The following is a 21,281-nucleotide window of genomic DNA, read 5'->3' as shown; positions in this document are numbered from 1 at the left end:
ATTAGTATTAATTGTTTAGACTGTTGCCTTTGCACTCTATTCTCTAAGTGTCCTTCTTTTAGCAGATTTTTTTTTTTTTTTAGGAATTCCCCCTCACAGTGGATACAGGTATCAATTTTCTACCTTATGTAATTATTTTGAACAGCTAAGCTATTCCCCTAAATGTCGGTCACATTCATTTCAGAGGTAGAACTGTCAGGATCTTAAAAAGTGTTACTGCCTCTTCATTTGAGGAATAATTAGCAAACTGAGGTTTATATTTTTGGTATTGATTAAATATTGATAAGTTTATGATAAACAATGTACAGGTAACATATGGGATGACCTTTACATCCTCGGTGAAAAGATATTTTTTAGGGCCAATTTCCTAATTTTTAAATTGAGGTTGGGGGACTTGTGTGTGCGTTTAAATTTTGGTTTTTTAAAGTAATCTCTACACCCTATGTGGGGCTTGAACTCATGACCCCAAGATAAAGAGTCGTGTGCTTCTCCAACTGAGCTGGCCAGGCGCCCCCTGGAGTCGAGTTTTTTAAAAAAAAAAATCTTACTCTATTAGGAATAGAGATTCCCAGAGCTGTTAGTTCAGAAAGAACCTCATATGCTTCAGCTAAAAATTAGTACCAGTTATATGGAAGAAAAAAATCGCTTAGATCCTTTATCACTGGAAACAGGATTTTACTTTCCTTGCAGTCAAACCTCCCAGCTTTTCAGATTTGTTTCCAATTGTTAGATTCTCTTAGCACTTTGTTGCTGATTTAGTATTTCATGGGTCCTTCCTCACAATTATGTTAAGTTCTCAACAGAAGCCTCTCAAATAAGTTTATATGTTGCAAAGAAATTGAATTCTTACATCAAGTTACAGCAATAAAAAATAACAAACATTATAACTTAGGTGTGGAGAATTCATCTTCCCAAATACCTTCAATAATGTTTTAGTTTCAGGAAAGAAAATAGTGTCCTTCCTTGAAATAAACCCAATAATACTATCTTTTATGAAGTTCCATAAATGTTAAACTTTTATAATGAAGATGAGGCTACATACATACGGAAAGCCTAAGCTTCCAGCTACTTCCTTTAAAAAAGGTTCATTTTATCTTTCGCTCAGAAACTTCATTTAAAGTCAACTAGAAACTGATGTGAGGATAAAAGAAAATACCTACTTATAAAATACCTGAGCACAAACTTTCTTTCCTTCAGAAACACCAGCTCTAAGCAGAAGAGACATTAAAAGCAAGTACTGTTAAGAAAGAAAACTTAGCCTTCATAGAGGAAAAAAAAAAAAGGGAAGAAAATCTCTGAGATCATGCTTCATGCTGTCCATTGTTAGATGGTAGCCCTCAGAGCAGTTCCTTTACAGAAAGTTTTCTGGAGTTAAAACGCAAGCATACAACCTACTGAGCACTCCTACTGTTTCATTATTTATTATACAAGTGTGTTACTAATAGCAATAATGTGCGCAAGGCAGCCCATGATTTCTTAGCAAAACGAATGCCAAAAAACCAAAGAAAGATTCTAAGGCATACTGTAATAAGTAGTTTAGAGTTTTTTTTCTTACAATGCTACATTTAGAAAGAGTCAAGCCATGCAGTGCTTTAGAGCTTAAGATTTCAGTGTACTTAAAAAAAAAAAAAAAAAAAAAAAAAACCACCTCCCTGCCTTCAGAAGACAGCCGTATTTCTGCCTCTTCTCAGCTCTGGGAGAAGCAGTTCTCCTTGTAGCCCCTCAGGGTAATGTTTTCTGAGTCTGCCTGTTGGTACCAATTCAGCCAGAACAGGAGACTTCCCTTGACTTCCGGCCTGAGAGCCAAGTTAAATTCACTGAACTTCTAAAATGTGGTACCTTTTATTTATTTATTTTTTGTAAAATGTGGTACCTTTTAATGTCCTACGGCGGTCTTATGTATAGCAGTTCAGTTCTGACTTTGGAAGTTCCTGCACAGCCAAAGTCATTTTGGAAAAAGCTAAATCTGATAATAAACATTTAACTTCACTCTGTTTTCCTTTTTTGGATATCAGGTTGCTTCTCCACATAAAGTAGAAAAGGAGGCAAAGTCTTCTATTCTTTAGACACTGGAAAATACTTTGCAACTGGGCACTGGCTGCTTAAGGAAGATAAAGGCTTATAAAAATAGGAAAGGTTTTTGAAGATCACAAAGACAAGGGCATTTAAGTTTTTTGTTTTTGTATAACTGCTATAGCAACTATTAAAAATGAATTTAAAATACATAACAAGTTTACTTGTAATCTTATCATTACTTGTCATTTTAGAGTGGACAAAAATTACCCATTAAAAACCCTGAAAAAGCCAATGATAAACTTATACTTAATTCCTGAAATGAAAAATCATTTCAAAAGAGGGAAGGCTCCTGAACTTCTGATTAGACTTTACTATATCATGGCAACATATAGACACAAGCTAAGTACATAAGTAGTGAAATCCTTAAAAAGAATTTTTATTTTCTCCCAAATAGAAGACTTGGAAGAAAACCAAGGTATTTCCTAGATGTAGTTAACTATCGGAGGCTGGTCCCAAGGGAAGTCTTTTTGCAATCTTTCGCTGTAATGATTCTAACACTAAATTGAACAAGGAATATTAATGCTTGTCATTTATATGTCACTAAGTTCGCTTTCTTTTAGAAGGAAAACTTGGTTAAGTTCTGCTACACGAAGACTCTTAGACAGCTAGCTGCCTCCGTGTTACGCTTATTCATCACGGATGGACTCCGTGGAGTTAATCGGCCTTTAGACGATGTTAGAGCCCCAGTGTTCTGGGGATCTAACAGATGGTGTGCAAATACACTGCATTTTATTTTTGTGATTCTAATACACAAACACTGACAGTAACCGTTCTTTCTTAGAGGAAGAGCCAGAAATAGGCTAAGCCTTTCTTTTAAATTTCTGGCATTTTGTTCATTGAAATGAGAGCTGCGTGCTCCCTGAGTGTGCACATGGGCCCTTCCCCACGGGGGCAGGAGGCAGGATGGGAGGAGGTGGGGCTGCACCTTCTAAGTGGGGGGCCGAGTCACCCTGTGGGGAGCACTCACCGGGGTGTTGGACTGCTCCGTCAGCTTTTGCTCCCACATCTTCAGACGTCTTTCCCGTTCTTTGAGCTCCTGCTCTTTACAGCTGAGGTCCCGTTCTAGTTTCTTCAGCCTCTCGAGAGTTGCTTCAATTTCGCACCTGCCCGGGGATCACTGGGTTAGGTCTCAGCTTTGCTCAGGAGTTAGCAAACACTTAGCAAACACATTGTGGCTCATCAGGATGCTTACGCCTTGTAAAAGGCCAAAATCCACGCTTTTATTTTTCATCAGTTTTACTGAGCTATGGTTGACATAGATCACTGTGTAAGTGTAAGGTGTACGGCACGCTAGACTTCCACATAGCGTGGCATGGTGACCCCTATAAATTCCATCAGCGCCCATCATCTCATGCAGAGCAAGCCAAAAAAGAAAAACAGGGGACCCCTGGGTGGCGCAGCGGTTTGGCGCCTGCCTTTGGCCCAGGGCGCGATCCTGGAGACCCGGGATCGAATCCCACATCAGGCTCCCGGTGCATGGAGCCTGCTTCTCCCTCTGCCTGTGTCTCTGCCTCTCTCTCTTTCTCTCTGTATGACTATCATAAATAAATTAAAAAAAAAAAAAACAAAAAAAGAAAAACAAAAAAAAACAATTTCTTGTGATGAGAACTCTCCAGATTGACTCTCTAAATAGCTTTCGCATATATAATACATTAAACTATAGTTCTCATGCCGTCTGTTACATTCCTTGGTCTTATGTATCTTGTAACTAGAATTTTATGTCTTTCAGCCACCTTCCTCCTATTTGTCCCACTGCCACCACCACCTCTGGTAACCATAAATCTGATCCTTTTTTTCTGTGAGGTTGGGAAAACTTGTGCTTCTAACCGAAACAGTCAATTATCAGAGAATAAGAATCTGTCGGAGCCTGCAAGATACAGGTTTAGGAAAAGCAGCTCAAAATATTTCCTTACTGCACCATTGAGGGCCCAGTGGGGTAGAGCCTGAGCTGTGGGGCTGTGTCCTGGTTCAGCTATTTAGTGAATGCTGATGTTCCAGTAGCCCTTTACAGTCTAAAAAGCAATGTTACATAAGATCTCATCTTATCCTCACGACAACCCCAAGAAACAGGTACTAATCCCATATATAGAGATGAGGAAAATTATACTCCCGTCAGGTGATCCACATCACATTGCCAGTAAATTCACATTGGGTTCTTCCCTCGCTGGGTGCCCCCACTCAGCTCATCAATCTGATCCCATTTCCTCAGCTGTAAGGGGTGATGATTATCTTACATCGGGGTTCCCCAACTTGCCTGATCCTAATAACTACCAGGCAGCTTGTTAACCGACAGATAATACAACACAGATTCCTCGGACCCTTCCTCAGAGCTCATGATTTAGTAGGGCTGGGTGGGGTCTAGGAATTTCCATTATTATTTAATAACAGACCCAGGTGACTTATAATCAGACAAGTGTGGGCCAGATGAACTCTAAGATACTTTCAGAGTCTAATAATTTTTTTTTTTAGAAGTTCCTTCCTTAGTCCCTTTGGCCAACTTGAAATCTGTCCAGTTCTAGGAACCTTCCTTTGTAGAAAGTGAACTGTGGACATGGTTCAACATAAGCTTGTTTTCTTCCTTCAGGGCTGCGACAGTGTGTAAGTCTCAGTTATGCTCTGAGAGCTCGAAGTCCCTTCCTTGGGCTTCTGAGAGGCCCGGAAACAGGGGACTGCTGGAGGTTGGCTCTGAGGGCTGCTTCCACGGCTGCTTCCAGGTGCCACGGGGACGGAGGGGGGGTACACACACTGCATGAGGCTGGCCGGGGCCCCAGACCCAAGTCACTGGGTATATGTAACCAGCATCTCCCTTTCTATCACGAGGGAAAATTAGAAAAAAAAAGAAAAAAAAGAAAAAAAAAAGGACAGCTTATTCCAATGCCCTTGTGGACGAGGACTAAATGAAAACCAAAGAGCTGCAGGCATTAACTGCAACATCCAAGACAGGGAACAGCTACTGAGGTGGGTCTGGGTTTGGGCCCCACACTTTCCCTCCCTGGTTGTCTGAAAGATGCCTCGGGGCCAGAGAAGTAGCAGCATCTGCTGTCAAGCCTCCAGCCCCTTTACAGGCACCATCTGAAAGTAAGAGAACCATATAAGTAGACTCACACTACAGACCCTAAAGAAAGGCACTAAATCAGCAATGTTTCAGAATTACGACTATCATAAAAAATCCAGATTTTATGCTTCTGGGTGTTTCTGACAAAGGTATATCCTGGCCATTCATAGAGAAGTTTGCATTTGTTTTCCAAGTGGAGGATTGAGTGGCGGGAAATCACCGTGGAGATGCTTAGAGGTTAAACTTTTGTAACAAAGGCAGGCAGGATGAGCATCCTGGCAACGGAGGGTGACAGGACAGTGACGGGAGGGGCTCCCGCCAGGCCACATTGCACCCCTGCCAGGGACACTGAGCCCGTGGCCGCTCTTATGTGGCCAGGGTACCTGGCCAGCACCTTCCAGTTCACTTGTAATTTATTTATTTATTTTTATTTTTATTTTTTCCACTTGTAATTTAAACCATGTTTCAGTTCTGGGAGCCGACTGTGATTTTGAGCCCTTCGGGAAAGCACATAAACAGTCAAGCAGGCTGAAAGCTGTGACACGGAAAACCAAACACTGAGTAAAACAGGCCTCCTGGACCCAGCTCCTCAGCCTCACCCCCAGGCGCCCCACACTGGCTGGACCGTGGGAGGTTCTGTGCCAGGAGGGATGCCTCGCAAGCCCCGGGGTGGCCCGATGACAGCCGCCACCCGCACTGTCCCCTCGCTGTCCCCCATGCTGCTGATGCGTTGTTTTGCATCACATGCATCTGTTGATGTACCTATATAACCTTCCCGTTGTGTAAATAAAAGTGTTTTAAAAACTGTTTTAGTTGATGAAAACTAGGGTTTGTCTCTTAACCCAAATCCAACTAAGGCTGACTTCTCCTAGTATCAACTTCCCATATGCCAGAAACAGGCAGTGAACTGGAATCATCTTTTCAAGGTCAGTTTGTAAAAATAGCCCTATTATATATAGGACGATAAACAGGTAACGTGTATATTAGTGTTATGTGTTAAATGATCTGTGCTAATATCCAAATTGCAGAGATTACATTTTTTTTACCTGTTTTTTTGTTTTGTTTTGTTTTTAACAAGGCAAGAGTATTCTGATCACTAAGGGGGAACACAACCAGCAAAGTATTCGGCCAAGAAGCACAGATCACAGCGCACCACACAGCTTGCTCAGGTGTGTAGACAGTCACGTGGCGGAATGAAAATTTCCGACATGACCAACAGGGTGACACACTTCCTATTCTGTAATGCTCACTGCTATTATTGCTAATAAGTCAATAAAAGGAGAAACAAGCTAAAGAGATGGGTAAAAATATGCCCTGACAGATTTCTTTCCTTTCATCTATTAAGTCAAAGGGAAAAGCATAGTTTCTGTGGTTTTTAAATTTTTTTTTAAATTTTATTTATTTATTTATGATAGTCACACACAGAGAGAGAGAGAGAGAGAGAGAGGCAGAGATACAGGCAGAGGGAGAAGCAGGCTCCATGCACCGGGAGCCTGACGTGGGATTCGATCCCGGGTCTCCAGGATCGCGCCCTGGGCCAAAGGCAGGCGCCAAACCGCTGCGCCACCCAGGGATCCCTCTGTGGTTTTTAATAACCTAGTTTTATAAAGAATTTTAAGAATAACCATTTAATTCTCTAAAACAGGGTGTTTCATCTGGTCTGTGTGTAAGGAAGCTCTACCAGAAAACAAGCATTTACCAGAAACACCACAGATTTCCTACACATGCTTTCCAACCCCACAGCCACATGGCTTCAGACCCCAGACAAGTCAGGGGAAAGAGAATGTGTTGTTCTTAGAAATAACTGAATGTGCTGTTCTTAGAAATAACCAGACAGTCTGACAAAACATTTAATTCTTTTTGGTGTGTGGCACAGAGTAGGATGGATGTTTTGCCTTGATCATAACCTAAAACAATCATGTTGTGTAATATTTCTCCTAATATTCTCAAAGGAATCAAGTGTACTCTGCATGCTAACAAGTGGAAGGCATGGCACTGCCCACAGGTCCAGGAACAGCGCTGCGTAGACTGTGGGACCAGACCACGTGGGTTCTAGTACTGGCTCTGTCTTACTCCGTGTGGTCTTGGACAGGTGACCCAAACCTGTCCAGGCCTCAGATTTTGTATCTGGGATATAAGACCGGATTGCCATGTGGATTAAAAGAGATGATGCAGACAGTACAAGCATCTGGTAAGAATATGACTGATAGCTGTGTTCATTGTTACTCTGATTAATATTATTATTTTTATCCCCTATGCTTTTAGCCAATCGCCAAGTTCAGTTAAAACAGCTCTACTTCTCAGACTGGTTTAGTGGTTCAGGTAAGATAGGTATTTTTCCACCGGCTCTCAGGATTAACTAGTTCCTGAAAGAGAGCCAAGAAGGAAGCCAGGAGGGCAACTGTTTGCTTTTTACTAAAATACATTAATGAATTACCAATGTTATTTCCCTCATCTTTTCATCATGAAGTACTTTAAAATGTATTTTTAAACTATCTAGGTTTGCAGGAAATAAAGCTATCCAGAGAGAAACCACTCTCTCATAATTTCATTACCTAATGGTAACACTGGCCTTTTGATACTTCTCTGTAGGTACACATACCCGACCCAGGGACCCTAGCCTCTATTTTTTAAATCATCCATCGGATCTGTGTTATCAAGAATGGCTCCATCTGTTCTGTATATGGAGACATCATCAGTTTTAAAAACCTAACAAGCACCAAAACCCAAAAAACCTTAATTGCACTTTATGCCATTTCTAGTGTACAGTTCTCAGTGATGCTGTGCTATTAAGCAGGTGTACATTCTTGGACAACTTTTCCATCTGTTTTCTTAGGAATAAAGCGGGAGTGGTGGAGGGGTCTGATCTGTATTGCCATAGTGTCCTCCCAAAAGGTGGTATTTTCACTAGCAACATATTAGAAAGTTTATAATGCTGGATATTTTCATAATGTAAACTTTTGCCAATCTGATAAATGAATTCTATTCCCTTACAGTTACTTGATTGGTAAATGAGGCTGTTTTTCGTGTGTTTATTGGCCATTTGATTTCTCCTTTTGTGAAATGCCTTTCATGTCCTTTAGAATGAGATTATAATTAAAATGTTATCTTAAGGACAGTAATTCTGTCTACTATTAGTGGCTTTCAGATTTTTCAAAGTGTGCTCTGGGGACCCATGAGAGCTTTTCAAAGGATTCCAGAGCTTTAAACTGGTTTTCAGAATAACATTAAGACTTGATTTGCCTTTTCTACTCTCATTCCCTCATAAGTGTGAGGGAAGTGTGAAGACTTTTTCAGAGCCTTCATGATATGTGCCAATGCCACAGGCTGAATGTAGAGGCAGGATTTATTTTCTTAAATGAATCAATAACTACATATTTAAATTTTTTCTCTGTTCTCATTTTGAATGTGGTAAATATTGACAGATGTAATTCATTTAAACAAAAACTCTTTGTAGTCCTCAAGAATTTTTTAGAGTCAAAGGGAGTCCTGAGACCAAAAACTTTTAGAACTGTTGAACTATTACATAGGGGGGAAAAAACTAGCAGTTTGGCATTTGTCCTGGAAGTTTATCATGGGTATTGCTTTGGGCTATACGGAGGTTTTACATTTCTATATAGAAAACTTACCAACTCCCCTATATTCTGACATTGTTGGCATACTTTTAATACTGTATCTCAAGAGTAACAATAGTAATGTTAAAATCCCACTAATCTTTTGGAGAACAGATCAAACAGCATCTCCTTAGGAAATCCTTTTATTACTTTGTCCGACTAGATGAGATTTCCTGGTTGTACACTCTCAGATGCCCAGTATTTCTCTGTCATAATACTTATCAAAATAGTAATAAATAGTTACTTGTATATTTATATTTAGTAGTTCAACATTAGGTACTCCATGTGCGTTGGGGCTGTTCTGCTTAATACCATAGCACAATACAAGAACACATTGCCCCAGCAGAGGTTCAGGAAATATCTGAATGAATGAATGAATGAATGAATGAATGAGTGAACGTAAGAAGCACACTTGTCATAGTCAACAAATTAGTTTACATATTTCTATTCTCTTGTGTAATATTGTAATGTCTTTTAATATTACTACCACCGTGGTGTCTCCTTCCCCTAGTTTTATCAAGCAACTGCAGTGTTCAAGGCACACTCTAGATGCTGAAGGTATAGTAATGAACAAAAGAAATTATCTGACCTTTTTACATTTCAGCCAGGGAAACACAGATCAAACAACAAGCTACAGAATTAATTAATTCCAATGGCAGTAGAGGCTATGAAGGAGATGCTCTCAGGGCACATAAAGTGGAACCTCATCTATCTAGGGTCAGAAACACGTCCTTAAAGACATGTTATTTCAGGTGCTGTCTGAATGATGACTAGGAGTCAAGCTGGATGAGGGTGTCAGGGATGGTATGCCGCTGAAAGGGGTGAATCTTATACAGAAGAAACTGCATTTGCAGGGACTCTGAACGAGGAAGAAATGTGCGTCCGTTGAGGAACCAGAAGCCAGACATTAAGAGGGAGAACTATGCTCTTAAGGTAAGGCCACCGAGGTCAGAGCCAAAGGGTCTCATGCGTCTCGTGAAGTGCTACAGCCTTTGTACTAGAGCAGTCCCTTACATGGATTCAAAAGAGGACTCATCTGATTAGATTTGCACCCAATCTCTTATGGTAGGAAACACATTATTACATGTTTTGTTAATTATTGAAGTCCAGAACAAAACCCCTCATACCTACAGACACTGTGACTTTTGTTTCCCTAAATAAAAATTCATTTAACTCACTGGCCCTGGAGAGAGATTTCAAAAGAATACAAATAAAGACGGTTATTGTAAAGCCCAATCAAAAAGAAAGGCGAGGAAATGTCTGGTTAACAGGAGTAAACAACTCCATCATTTTCAGAGTGCCTGCAGTAGGCACTGGGCATCAGCAGGTGGCGTAAGGCGTCGCATTACCGCCTTGGCTATCAGGAGCCCAGATAAGTTACTTAAATCTCTGCTGAGTCAGGGAGGAATAATGTCAGCTCCCAAACATGCTATTTATATTCTTGCAGCACGTGACCTGGCCCAACTGTCTCATCCCAGGCTTGCTTCTTCCCCTCACACAATACAATTCTCTCATTACTAAGTTTGTTTTACACTTGACAAAATTTAATAGGATTTATAACATCAAAAGTTTTCTTTTAAAAGTGTTTTTATAGTCTCCCTACCCCCTCCATCAACAGACAGAGTACTCTGCAAATCCCTAGGCAAACAGGATTTTTATTTCTCACTGGACAGACGCCAAGGCTTCCTAACACAGTGTGTATGGTACTGAGAAATGTCTGGTAACCGTCTTTTGTCTCCAAAGAGATGATTTCAATATTCTTACCAAATACTTAAGACATATGCTAAGGCAACAAGCTTAGAGGAATGCTTTTCTTTTTCTTTTCTTTTTTTTTTTTTTTTTTTTTGCTTATATGTGAAATGGAGACTTATTAGATCTCCAAAAAGAATTTAACATTAAAAAAAAGAACCCTCTTAAGTTATGCTTAGAAGTCAGGACTGTCCTCTAGTTTCCTGATTGTCTTCTTCAGTGATGCTGGTCACCGTCTTTTAAAGCCAGAGGCCATGACTCGGTACAAGGTACAAGGCTTACTACCTACCTCCACTCTGCCTTGTTGTGCAGGAATGAGTTACACTGGTCGGGAAGGTTAGTGTCATTTGACATGGACTCCAGAATTGAAATGATTTGCTTAAAAGATGGCCGTTTCTGAAGAAGAGAAAATAATCACTTGTTGGGATTTAACAAAGTAGGTCTTTAAGAGAAAATCCACAAGCACAGTAATAAGCTCAATGCACCACAACAAAATAACTATCATGCAACATCCTGAGTTTCTTTACAACTGTCAGACCACTCAGGGGGAAGTGGACCATATTCCTTATTTTCAATAAATTATAAGAATAGACATAGATGGGCAGCCCCAGTGGCACAGAGGTTTAGCACCACCTGCAGCCCAGGGCGTGATCCTGGAGACCCGGGATCAAGTCCTGCGTCAGGCTCCCTGCATGGAGCCTGCTTCTCCCTCTGCCTGTGTCTCTGCCTCTCTCTCTCTCTGAATAAATAAATAAAAATCTTAAAAAAAAAAAAGAATAGACGCAGATGTCATTTTTCTATTGTGTGGCCTAAGGTTAGAATAATTACAGGTTTTCTCCAGGTAAGGAAAATACTAATTCTCTTTTGGGTATGATTAAGGATTCCTAAGAGGGAAAAGGCAGGTGCTTTAAAAATCTAGGGGATACAGCAAGTTTAGTAGTAAAAGTTAATGATAGAATGTGGGTGGTAGGTACACCGGTGTGCACTGTAAAATTCAACTTTTCTGTATGTTTCAAATTCTTATATTAAAATGTTGGGGGAAACCCTAGTTAATCTGTTAGAATAAAATTTCCTCAACCACTTGCTCAGAGAAAAATCCCCCAATTTTCAAGCCATTATGACTCATTGTCCTCAGTGTTTATTCCACATCATAACTAGTTTTGGGGCTAGGAAACTAAGGTACTGTTTACTAGAAATTGAAAAAGCAGTGGTTAGGTGGATTTCTTTGGCTACCAGTAGCTGTACTTGTCTGTTTCTTTAGACTCTAGCCAAGACTGAAACAAAAGGTTAAAACAAAAATGGAAGAAAGATAATAAAAGGATGATGCACATTCTCTCTTCATCATGCCTCATAATTATACCATTTCTGAGCAAATTACAGTTGCAGCAATTAAAACATGCATTTTAATTTAGGAGCACAAAACAAGAAGGAACAATGTTGAGGTGGCTTGCTCTCAAGACTTGAGTGCTTCCTACATTAAGAGGGACAATTTTTCCATTTCTCAGGAATATAAAACTGGGATATTTATTCTGAGTTGTGCCTTTATTGTACACTTTAAAGGAAATGTGTGCCTGTGTGTGTGTGTTTTAAGAAGAGGGTATAAGTAGCTAAATGTCACCAATCTACATTAAGCCTTCTAATCAGCAAAGAAGAAAATGCCTGAAGTACGAAATTTGAAAAATATTTTGTCTTCTTTTAACTTTATTCCTATTTTAATTCCTCCTACTCTGTGTCAAGGTGTAAAAGGAAAAACGTTTTAATTGTTTGCACAGGAATTAATTATATAATAAATATAGGATTTCCATTTTGCATGGAAAAGCAGCAGGAGAGGCTATTGAATTTTTAAAGAATAGTTTTCCCTACATTTAATCATTCTTGAAATAAAGTAAAACTCTTGAAATTAGGTGACAAGTATTCCCAGGAAAACCTTAGTTTTATACATAGAATACACTCTCAGATGTAAATGATCAAAGCAAACATTTAAAAAACAACAATGGAGCATTTTGTGGTGATGGTATTTTTTTTAAAGATTTTATTTATTTATTCATGAGAGACACAGAGAAGAGAGGCAGAGAGATAGGCAGAGGGAGAAGCAGGCTCCCCATGGGGTGCTGGATGTGGGACTCGATCCCAGGACCCCGGGATCATGACCTGAGCCAAAGGCGGATGCTCAACCACTGAGCCACCCGGGTGTCCCAGGTGATGGTATTTTATGAATACTCTGGTTGCAGAATCCAACATTGTCTGGTGTGGGCTTAGGTTCCTTTTAGTATTATGTGTTTTGCTCACATTAAAAAAAAAAAATTAACTAGGACCATTTATTAAGCATCTACATATATTATTTGCCATCTTCAATTTATAGATAAGGAAAATCCATCTCAGAAAACTATGGATTTCCCAGTATCACACAGGAAGCAAATTTCCGAATCAGGGGCAAGGCTCTTAAAGCCTTCAATCTGTTTTATCACATGAGGGTAAGATGTTACTTCCTATCAAACTCAGGGCTTTATTTATTTATTTTTTTCCTATTTAGAAATGCCATTTTAGAACTGGAAATAATCCCCACTTTTACTTCCTTCTTCTCTTTGATAAAATATTTTGAGCACCTGATGTAAGCTATTGGCATGATTTGACATTTACCCAACACCAGCTTTCTCTTGTATTCCCTTCCTCCTCCTCATTGCAAAAGAACATTTTTCCTCAGGTGAGCTGAGTATTTTAATCTGTCTTTAAAGCAGAAGGGCTGGAAAAGAGAAATAAATTTTTAGCCCATTATAGCTCTCTGTATGCACAGGAGTAGCATCCACTTGTGGCTGAACTGCTACATACTTAGAGCTGGAGAACTAAAATGTGCCTTGGTCTGGCTATTTTAGTCCACACATGGGTCTCTACTTACTAAGTGTATGTGAGGTGCTAAAGGCAGCTCTGTTCCTCAGAGACTGCGGTCCATTTAGGAGGAAGAGATACTTAAAAAATACAACTGCACAAGGTAAGGTAGTGGCCTGGACTGTTGTTTAGGAAAATGAGGGACTAAGTATGGGCTGGCGTAAACGGAATAGCCAGCGAAGGCGTGACAACAAAGTGATCAGGAGAGGAAAGAAGAGAAGAGGGCATGCCTAGGGAAGGAAAGTGTGTAAGGCACGTCTGGAGAACAGCCACCAGAGAGCGTGAAGTGTGGGCTGCAGTTTGGGGTGTATAATTAAATACTGAGGGGATGTATTAATTGTATCAGAATAAAATGCCTTGGATTTAGGAAATAAAAATCAATCTTAGACTTTCTTTATACCTCCCCAGGGTAGAGAACACAAGATTCCACTCATCCTGAAGAAGGGTAAGCTTACTACTTTATGTTAAAGACATGCCAACTTCATAGCATCAGCACCAGGCCTAATGTCCTTCCTGTGTTAGGTGTTTACACTGTTATTTAATTAATGCACCATAAATATATATCCTTAGTATTTTAATTAATGAAATACAGAGTTTCTGATTAAGAAATTCAAAATCTGCTTTGCGTACTGAAATATAATTGCAATTATAGAGATCTAGTTGCGTTAATCTAATTCAGTACAAATAATTTCAGGTGAAATTTTTATTTAAAGAGCAGAAAAATACTGCCAAAATGACTACAGATGGCACAGTGGACATAGAACTGGTAGAAAGAATGAGGAAAAGGTAGTACAACAGCATTTTTAAAACATAAATACTTCAGAGGAAGCCTGCAAATAGCTGCGTATATTTTCTGCTGGATTAGCTGCAAAGTGCAGGCATTTCTCTTAATGCATAAAACCCCCATATTCTGCAAATCACACACTAAAATAAAAGGACCTAAAGAGAAGCAGGACAGACCATGCCACACCTATGCAGCTTTGTCATGGAATGCTAATAAAAACAGTAATTCTAAACAAAAATACTAACAATTAAAAAATGTTAAATTCTTTAATAAAAAAATAATGTTAAGTAAATAGAAGACTCTCCTTTTACAAAAGGGTAAAAGTAGTTTATGAACAAGAGTGAAAGCAAAGATGAAGGCTGCTCTCAGGGCAAAGGCGCAAGGTACAAGTCCAGGAGGCCCCCACAACACGCCTCTGAGACAAGGCACTGGGGCGGAGAGGCCTCACAGATCCGTGGCTCTTGCTGCTCTTCTTTGCTGCACTACTGTACAAACTACTGTACTTGGTGTTCAGCTGTTCTCACTTAGTGGTGCGGAACCACGGGCTAGGTAACATGTGTGATCCTGCATGGTGAGGACTCAGAACTCACCGGTGGCTTATGCATCCTTTCTGGAGGCCAGATTGGAACTGGATTTAAATTAAGGGAGAAATTCCATTCTTAAGCCTTTGTTTTTAGATCTCTATTTTAAAAACCAGTTTGCAATATATCTATTTCCATGAAAACACGAACAAGTTTGAACTATAAAATTACAGTTCCCTTCTTGAGTCTGTCTCCTTTCAGCGTTTCATCTGTGGACGAACCTTTTTTACTTTCTAACTTATTATCATGAAAAATTTCAAATATACACTAATGTAGAGAGAACATGTAATGATCCTCCATATACCTATCACCGCTTCAAAAATTATCATGGCCAATCTTGTTTAATCTATACCACCATCTATTTCCTTTCATTTTATTTTGAAGCAAATCCAAGAGTCGCTTATCATTTTATCTATAAATATTTCCGTATGTATGTGAGTCTTTTTAAATGATCTTTGCAGGGAAAGGAAATGGGCCGTCATGCTCAAATGTGATAACCACATGAAAGTCTAAATTTTGGAATGTCTCCAATCTATTGTGATAGCTTAAAAACATGAATCTGGACAAGGAGTATATATCAAGTTTCTCTAGAAGTGCTACTTTTGCCTGGAGTTGGGTTCAGACTGCTTGAGTTTATTCTCCAGTCTCACCATGAACTAGCTGTGGCCTTGAGCATTACTTAACTTCTGTGTGCCTTGACTCTTCACCTGTAAAATCAGTGTAATAATACAACCTATGTCATGGAGATCTTCTGAGGAATAAATAAGCTAATGTTATGTTATGAGCTAACATAAAGTGCTTGGGACAGTTCCTGGCATATAATAAGCACTGTGAGTGGGCCATTTTGTGCAGTAGTTCTTATTAAAGATTAAAAACAAAGGAATGTAATTCTTTCTATTGAATCAAGAATGCCAGAGTGCTGTAAGAACAGCCAGTAATGAATTTCTAAGGATCAGGATAAGCAGCTATCGACAGAAAGCCTTAAGAGTCCATCTGGGACTCAGGGGAACAGCAATCTGGCTTTGCTTTGTAACGATTCTTATTACTCCAAGTTTTAAAAATTCAAAGCCAAACAAACAAGTGAAATTTCAGAATTCTGAACAACCAAAGAAAAAAAATATATTTTTACTTATATACCTTGGCATCAGCTTCCCAACACTGACGTAACAGCTCAGCAAAACTTCTGGGGCAGCTGCTTGGAATGGTTAATCTCTACCACAGAGAAAGGAAAAACAGAAGGATTTACTCATTAAGGTAAGTAGATATTCACTGCAAGTTCATAAAAGAGTTACTTTAAGAGCACAAACATGTCATTAAATTTAAAGCTTCCATCAATTGATATATGGCAGGTGAGAATTTATGTTTAGATTCATCATATCTAATCTCTAAAGACACTTTTAATACTGTTCTTCCAAAAAAGCATCCCAGTGGATGGAGAAGTCGGGTTCAGCACAACAAATGCAACGAAACATAGACTCAAGTCTAAGAGAAACTACATTAAAAATTTTTTTTGAAAAAAAAAAAAAAAACTATAGTAGGAGAAGGGCCGGTGGAACAGAAATAGGAACTCTAAACCCACAAATCTATCACTGTTCTTGCATATGCGGCTATGAAATACGCAAGCAGGCGAGGCAAGTAGGCAACCAGTTCAGCTTTGGCAGTAGGTGTACACCTCTGAAAACATCTTCAGGACAGACCATCACAGAGATCATTTGAGAGAAGTGGGCCTTTTCTCAATGGCCAGTAAGATATTCTGAATGGATGACTCATGGCGAAGCGCAAGGGCTGGATACAACAAAGATTATACTGTGAGCATCAGTCCCATTCCAGCATTTTACAGAAGTGGTTCTCTAGAACTTGTCATGCCACTGGAGGCTCTTTAGAGATCTATGGAGGCATTTTTGTTTGTTTTAAAGGCTGGAGAGTTGCACCTGGAGCAAGTGAAGAATGCTAGACACCCTTCACTATGTTGTAAATCCCTGAGTACTCCCTTGCACTCCACCAAACTTAATGCCCCATGTGCAATCAAACAACGAGGTGTATCATTTTCTGGCTCTAGACTCTCTGATTTATAATAATGTATATTTTGAGCACACTTAAAATGCAATGAACTGAGAATGCAACTGCCAAATAAAATAAATCAAGGGCAGATTGATCTTTGTATTATTCATAACCTTACCAAGATTTTTGGAAAATGTCGCCTACAACAGCATTGCTCATGCTGCTGCTTCAATCTTTGACACAGTTCAGCTCTAGCCTGCATTTGTAGCTGTCGAATCCTATTTATCCATGGGGACAAGGGCCTAAAACTTCCATTCCCCCCCTCTACTGTGGTCACGCCTGCGCATTTATACGCCGTAATACAGATTTCATCCATATCTTCCTTATATTACAGTTAGAGCATTATGTTGCCTTTAAAATACAGTGTGTGCGGGTCTGTGGTCCTACATCTGAATTTCATTTCAGGGGAGGAGAGGGAGCACGAACAGAGCCGTTATGGCAAGAGGCCTGCATGTGACAGAGCTGAAAATCACTGCGCTGTACCAAGATTTATTCTGCAGTTTTGTTTAGCAAACAAGTTTGGCAAATAAAAAACTTAAACTGAACTTAATTGGATTTGGGATAGGCTACATATAAAACCAGAAAAAAGAGTTCTGCCCTGGCAAGAAAACAGATGATCTATGTTTAGAATTACAGATAACCTTAAAATCAAAATAAACCAAAATAAATAAAACCTGAAAGTTTTAAACAGAACAACCCTCACCAAGTTGAAGGCTATGCTGATTACATAAAATAGAGGAGATTGGGTAAGCTGTACTCGTTTTACTGTAATGTGAACTGGAAGCCTTTTGATGAAGATCAAAAGGAAAATCAGGTGTTTACTTTTTAAAAATATTTATGTAAGATGGTTGGTTGGGAGTGGTAACTAAGAAAAACAAAGTGATTGCAATTATTCAGCTGAATGCACTCCATGGCAAAGTAATTTCTCATAAAAGATAACATTTTCGATATAACTTTTTCACATTTTTCTGAGAACTGAAATGTGACCTAGATGAATATGGGTGTTAATCTTTTTTCTTATTGAAAAACTTAGCTTACTGCATCTGAGACATTATGAAAGATGACATAATGATCTTAAATTATCTGATATACTCAAATATCAGTTAAATCTAGACTCAGACACTAAGTAAGGATTTATTTCAGTACATTAAAAAGTACCTTAAAAGAGAATCCAAAGTATTTAAGTCCTGATTACAGAACTGTGGGCATTTCTAATGCATGAAAACATCTTAAAATAACCAGATTTTAGCAACAGATCAGCCACACTACTTAAAACTTAAATATTTTAAAAGTTTCAAATTTAAAATGAAAATGTTTCCCAACTATTAAATTAGGCATGACATTTTTTTAAAGATCATATTCTTTTTCTGCACCTGCCATCTTCTACATAAGACGCAAGAAATTATCTTTTGTCGATTATTTCTTTTTCCAAAGCATAGTCAACAATGGATTAAGTTTTTTGAAGATTTCTATGAAGAAAAATTTTGGATGCCTGGGTGGCTCAGTTGTTAGGTGACCGACTATTGATTTCAGCTCAGGTCATGATCTCAGGGTCGTGAGATACAGCCCCACGTCAGGCTCCATACTGCTTAGGATTCTCTCCCCGCCTCTGGCCCTCCCCCTACTTGCACACCTGTGTACATGTGCATTCTCTCTTAAAAAATTTTTTTTTCTTTTGCTACATAGAGAACAAAACATTTTATATGAGAATCTAAATACTTGTAAAGATAGAAATTTTGTTGCTAGAATATTTTGAATGACCACTGAATTTTATAGAAATTACAAAATTTATTAGCAATACTCTCCTAATTTCATGACTTCTGTAAGGGCTGGTCTTTGTTTTAACTGTGCTTTATGTATCTAGATTTAAAAGAATATTAAAAAAAAATATTGTCTGAAGGTCTTACTTCATTATTAGGCATTTAGAAGCAAACACTTTCAGATATTTTTAGAAAGTACTGATCTCCCTCAGACCCAAAAAACAGTCCTAAATGGTGAAAGCGAATAAGGTCTAGAGTCTAGTTAAGAGTAATGTATCAATGTCAACTTTCTGATTTTGGTATTGGCCTATACCTGTATCTCATCAATGGGGGAAGCTGGATGAAGGATACACAGAATCTCTTCTAATATTTTTGAAGCTTCCTATGCGTCTATAAGTATTTCAAAACAACAAGTTAAAAAGAAAAGGTAACTCTAATATTTGGCTTTAAGTCCATTCTAGGGTGACTGGCTTACATTTAAAATGTCTCCCTAAGTTAAACACATCATTCTTTATTTAAATGAGGCCTGTTAAAAAAAAAAAAAATACAGGTTGCTCTTTTCAACTCAAGAACCCAAATTATTCCAAAGTAAAAATAAATGAAATAATTAGAAGTTGAAAGGACTTTGTAAATTATTTTAAGTCAAAGTCTCAATTTTATCATGAAATGAAATAAATCCTTGGCAATGTTTTCAAGTTTTTAAATTCCAGTTAACATACAGTATAATATTAGTTTCAGGTGTAGAATTTAGTGATTCACCACTTAAGTGCAACACCCAGTGCTCATCACAAGTGCCCTCCTTAATACCCATCACCCATTTAACCCATCCCCCGCCCACCTCCCCTCCAGCAACCCCCTCAAGTTTGTTCTGTATAGTTGAGACGTGGCAATTATTTTAATGTTATGTCAACAGAACTTGTTTTGGGAATAACTGTCTACGTTCATAAGATGAAATGAAGACTCCTTTCTGAATGATGACAGTGAAAAGTACACTTAAACTTCATTTCCATATTTTTGACAGATATGCAGAGTGAGAGTAGATAAGTAAGTAGCCTCGTAATACCCAATTTTCCTTAAGTTTAGTAAAAGCTGAGAAAACTTGTTTCACCTTGTGTGGGGGGGGGTGTCTCTGAACTTGCTATTGTGTACAGAATGGGAGGTATCTGAGTGGTCTCCATCAGTTATTAGCTGATCATCAGGTCACCCCATGGATGAAACATGGATGTTTCACCCCATGAATTCATTCATGGATGAATTCTACCCTAGGGAATCCCTGAGGGAAAGGGGGGTGACTGACACCCTCCTCCTGTATATGTTGAGGTTCTAAAGGTTATTTATGGGTGATTCGTAGCCCTCAAGCCAGCTATCCAAAGACAGCTTCTAAATTTATTTTTTTTATCAGCTTTAATCATCTTTGATGGATATTCCAATGTTTTGAAAGTGCTTTAGATGCACACCTCTTCTGCCATCCTTTAAATGAAATATTGTAAAATACTGTTTCCTATTACACGTATCTGGAGGGTCCAGTTAGCTTTTAAAAAACTTTCTTCTAGTTCACCTTGGAACAACGTAGAGGGGAAAAAGTTACATTGAATGTTCCGCTCCAAAGTCAACATGAGGTCAATAATTTTCTTCACTCTCATTTGTAAACCCAGGACCAAACATCTAATCATCTCACTTGCAAAAGAAACAGAACAGAAGCAAGTGAGTTCTCGTATCATGAACCTATCAGTTATCCTGTGTATGAGGGTCTGATTTAATAGCACACCAGGAATAACCAGGACATTTAATTAAAACAGAACAGCTCCTGTGAAACACTGAGCAGGACACATTCTTGAATATAACTCCTTTTCCTTTTTCTTAAATTGGCAGCTCTCTCCCATCAAGTTCAGCTATCATGAACATTTCATCTGTTCTCAAGAGCTCAGGAGGACAAATTAATAAGGTAGCTGGGTTATATGATCTAAACTATGGAAACTTGGTTTCTCCTCGTCAATAGCAGCTGTTTGGTTAATCTAGTCTGTTCCTGCACTCTCATGGGGAGCAGATCAATCTAATTCTTTTATAGCCTTAAAAAGGGTATATCTCCATGTATTCACCTTTTTGCAAATTATTTCATCCCGAGGTTGCACTCTTACCTTTTGAGGAGGGCACAGATAAGATCTGGAAATGAAGCTTTGTGAACTAAGGTTGTTTTGCATTGCAAAGACAACCGCATGCTTCCATTACTGGATCTAAGTTCTCATAGTACCTTGATACTGGATGCTTCAGCCTTATGCTGAGGATTTCCATGCCTGTGCATTTCAGTCACAATTTTAAACCTTTCAAAATGTAGTTGCTCTCTTTGATATGAATGTACCACGTTCTCTGATGTAGGCTCATAGGTCCAACTAACTGAAAGCCTCAATTTGTGGGAAGAAGAAAAGCGAGGCTGGGGACACAGCACAAACGGTGTTTACGCCACTGAAGTTCTTTTGAAATGGAAAGGCTCTGCATGAAGAAGGGAACAGTTATGCCACTGCCTCGCCAATTCCAGTGAGGAGCTCATCTTCAATGTAGTGTTCAACGTAGGTGGCAAAACTGTAATTTTTCCCTTTTTTGAAACTATTTTTTCTTCTTTTATTTTTGAAATTCTCATCTAAGCGACAGTTTCTTGTACTATAGTGACTCCTGCTGGGAGAGGTAAGTTGAAGTAGCTGAAGGTCTCTTACAGAT

General features: G+C 38.9%; 1 protein-coding gene across 4 annotated transcripts in view; it reads right to left on the bottom strand.

Annotated features, from left to right (window-relative positions):
* Positions 1-21,281, bottom strand: part of MAP3K20 (mitogen-activated protein kinase kinase kinase 20) — a 175,227-nt gene that overhangs the window by 45,031 nt on the left and 108,915 nt on the right. For all 4 annotated transcript variants that reach the window (XM_041721845.1, XM_041721844.1, XM_041721847.1 and 1 more), the window contains 3 exons: positions 15,883-15,957; positions 10,784-10,890; positions 3,044-3,179 (listed from right to left, as the gene is read on the bottom strand). In XM_041721845.1, the coding sequence (XP_041577779.1) occupies positions 3,044-3,179; positions 10,784-10,890; positions 15,883-15,957 (318 nt within the window). The remainder of the gene's footprint in view (positions 1-3,043; positions 3,180-10,783; positions 10,891-15,882; positions 15,958-21,281) is intronic.

Source organism: Vulpes lagopus, chromosome 11, assembly GCF_018345385.1.
Source record: "Vulpes lagopus strain Blue_001 chromosome 11, ASM1834538v1, whole genome shotgun sequence".
Classification (NCBI taxonomy): Eukaryota; Metazoa; Chordata; class Mammalia; order Carnivora; family Canidae; genus Vulpes; species Vulpes lagopus.
Note: the sequence above shows the minus strand (reverse complement) of the source record. Positions and strands in the feature narration are given on the sequence as shown.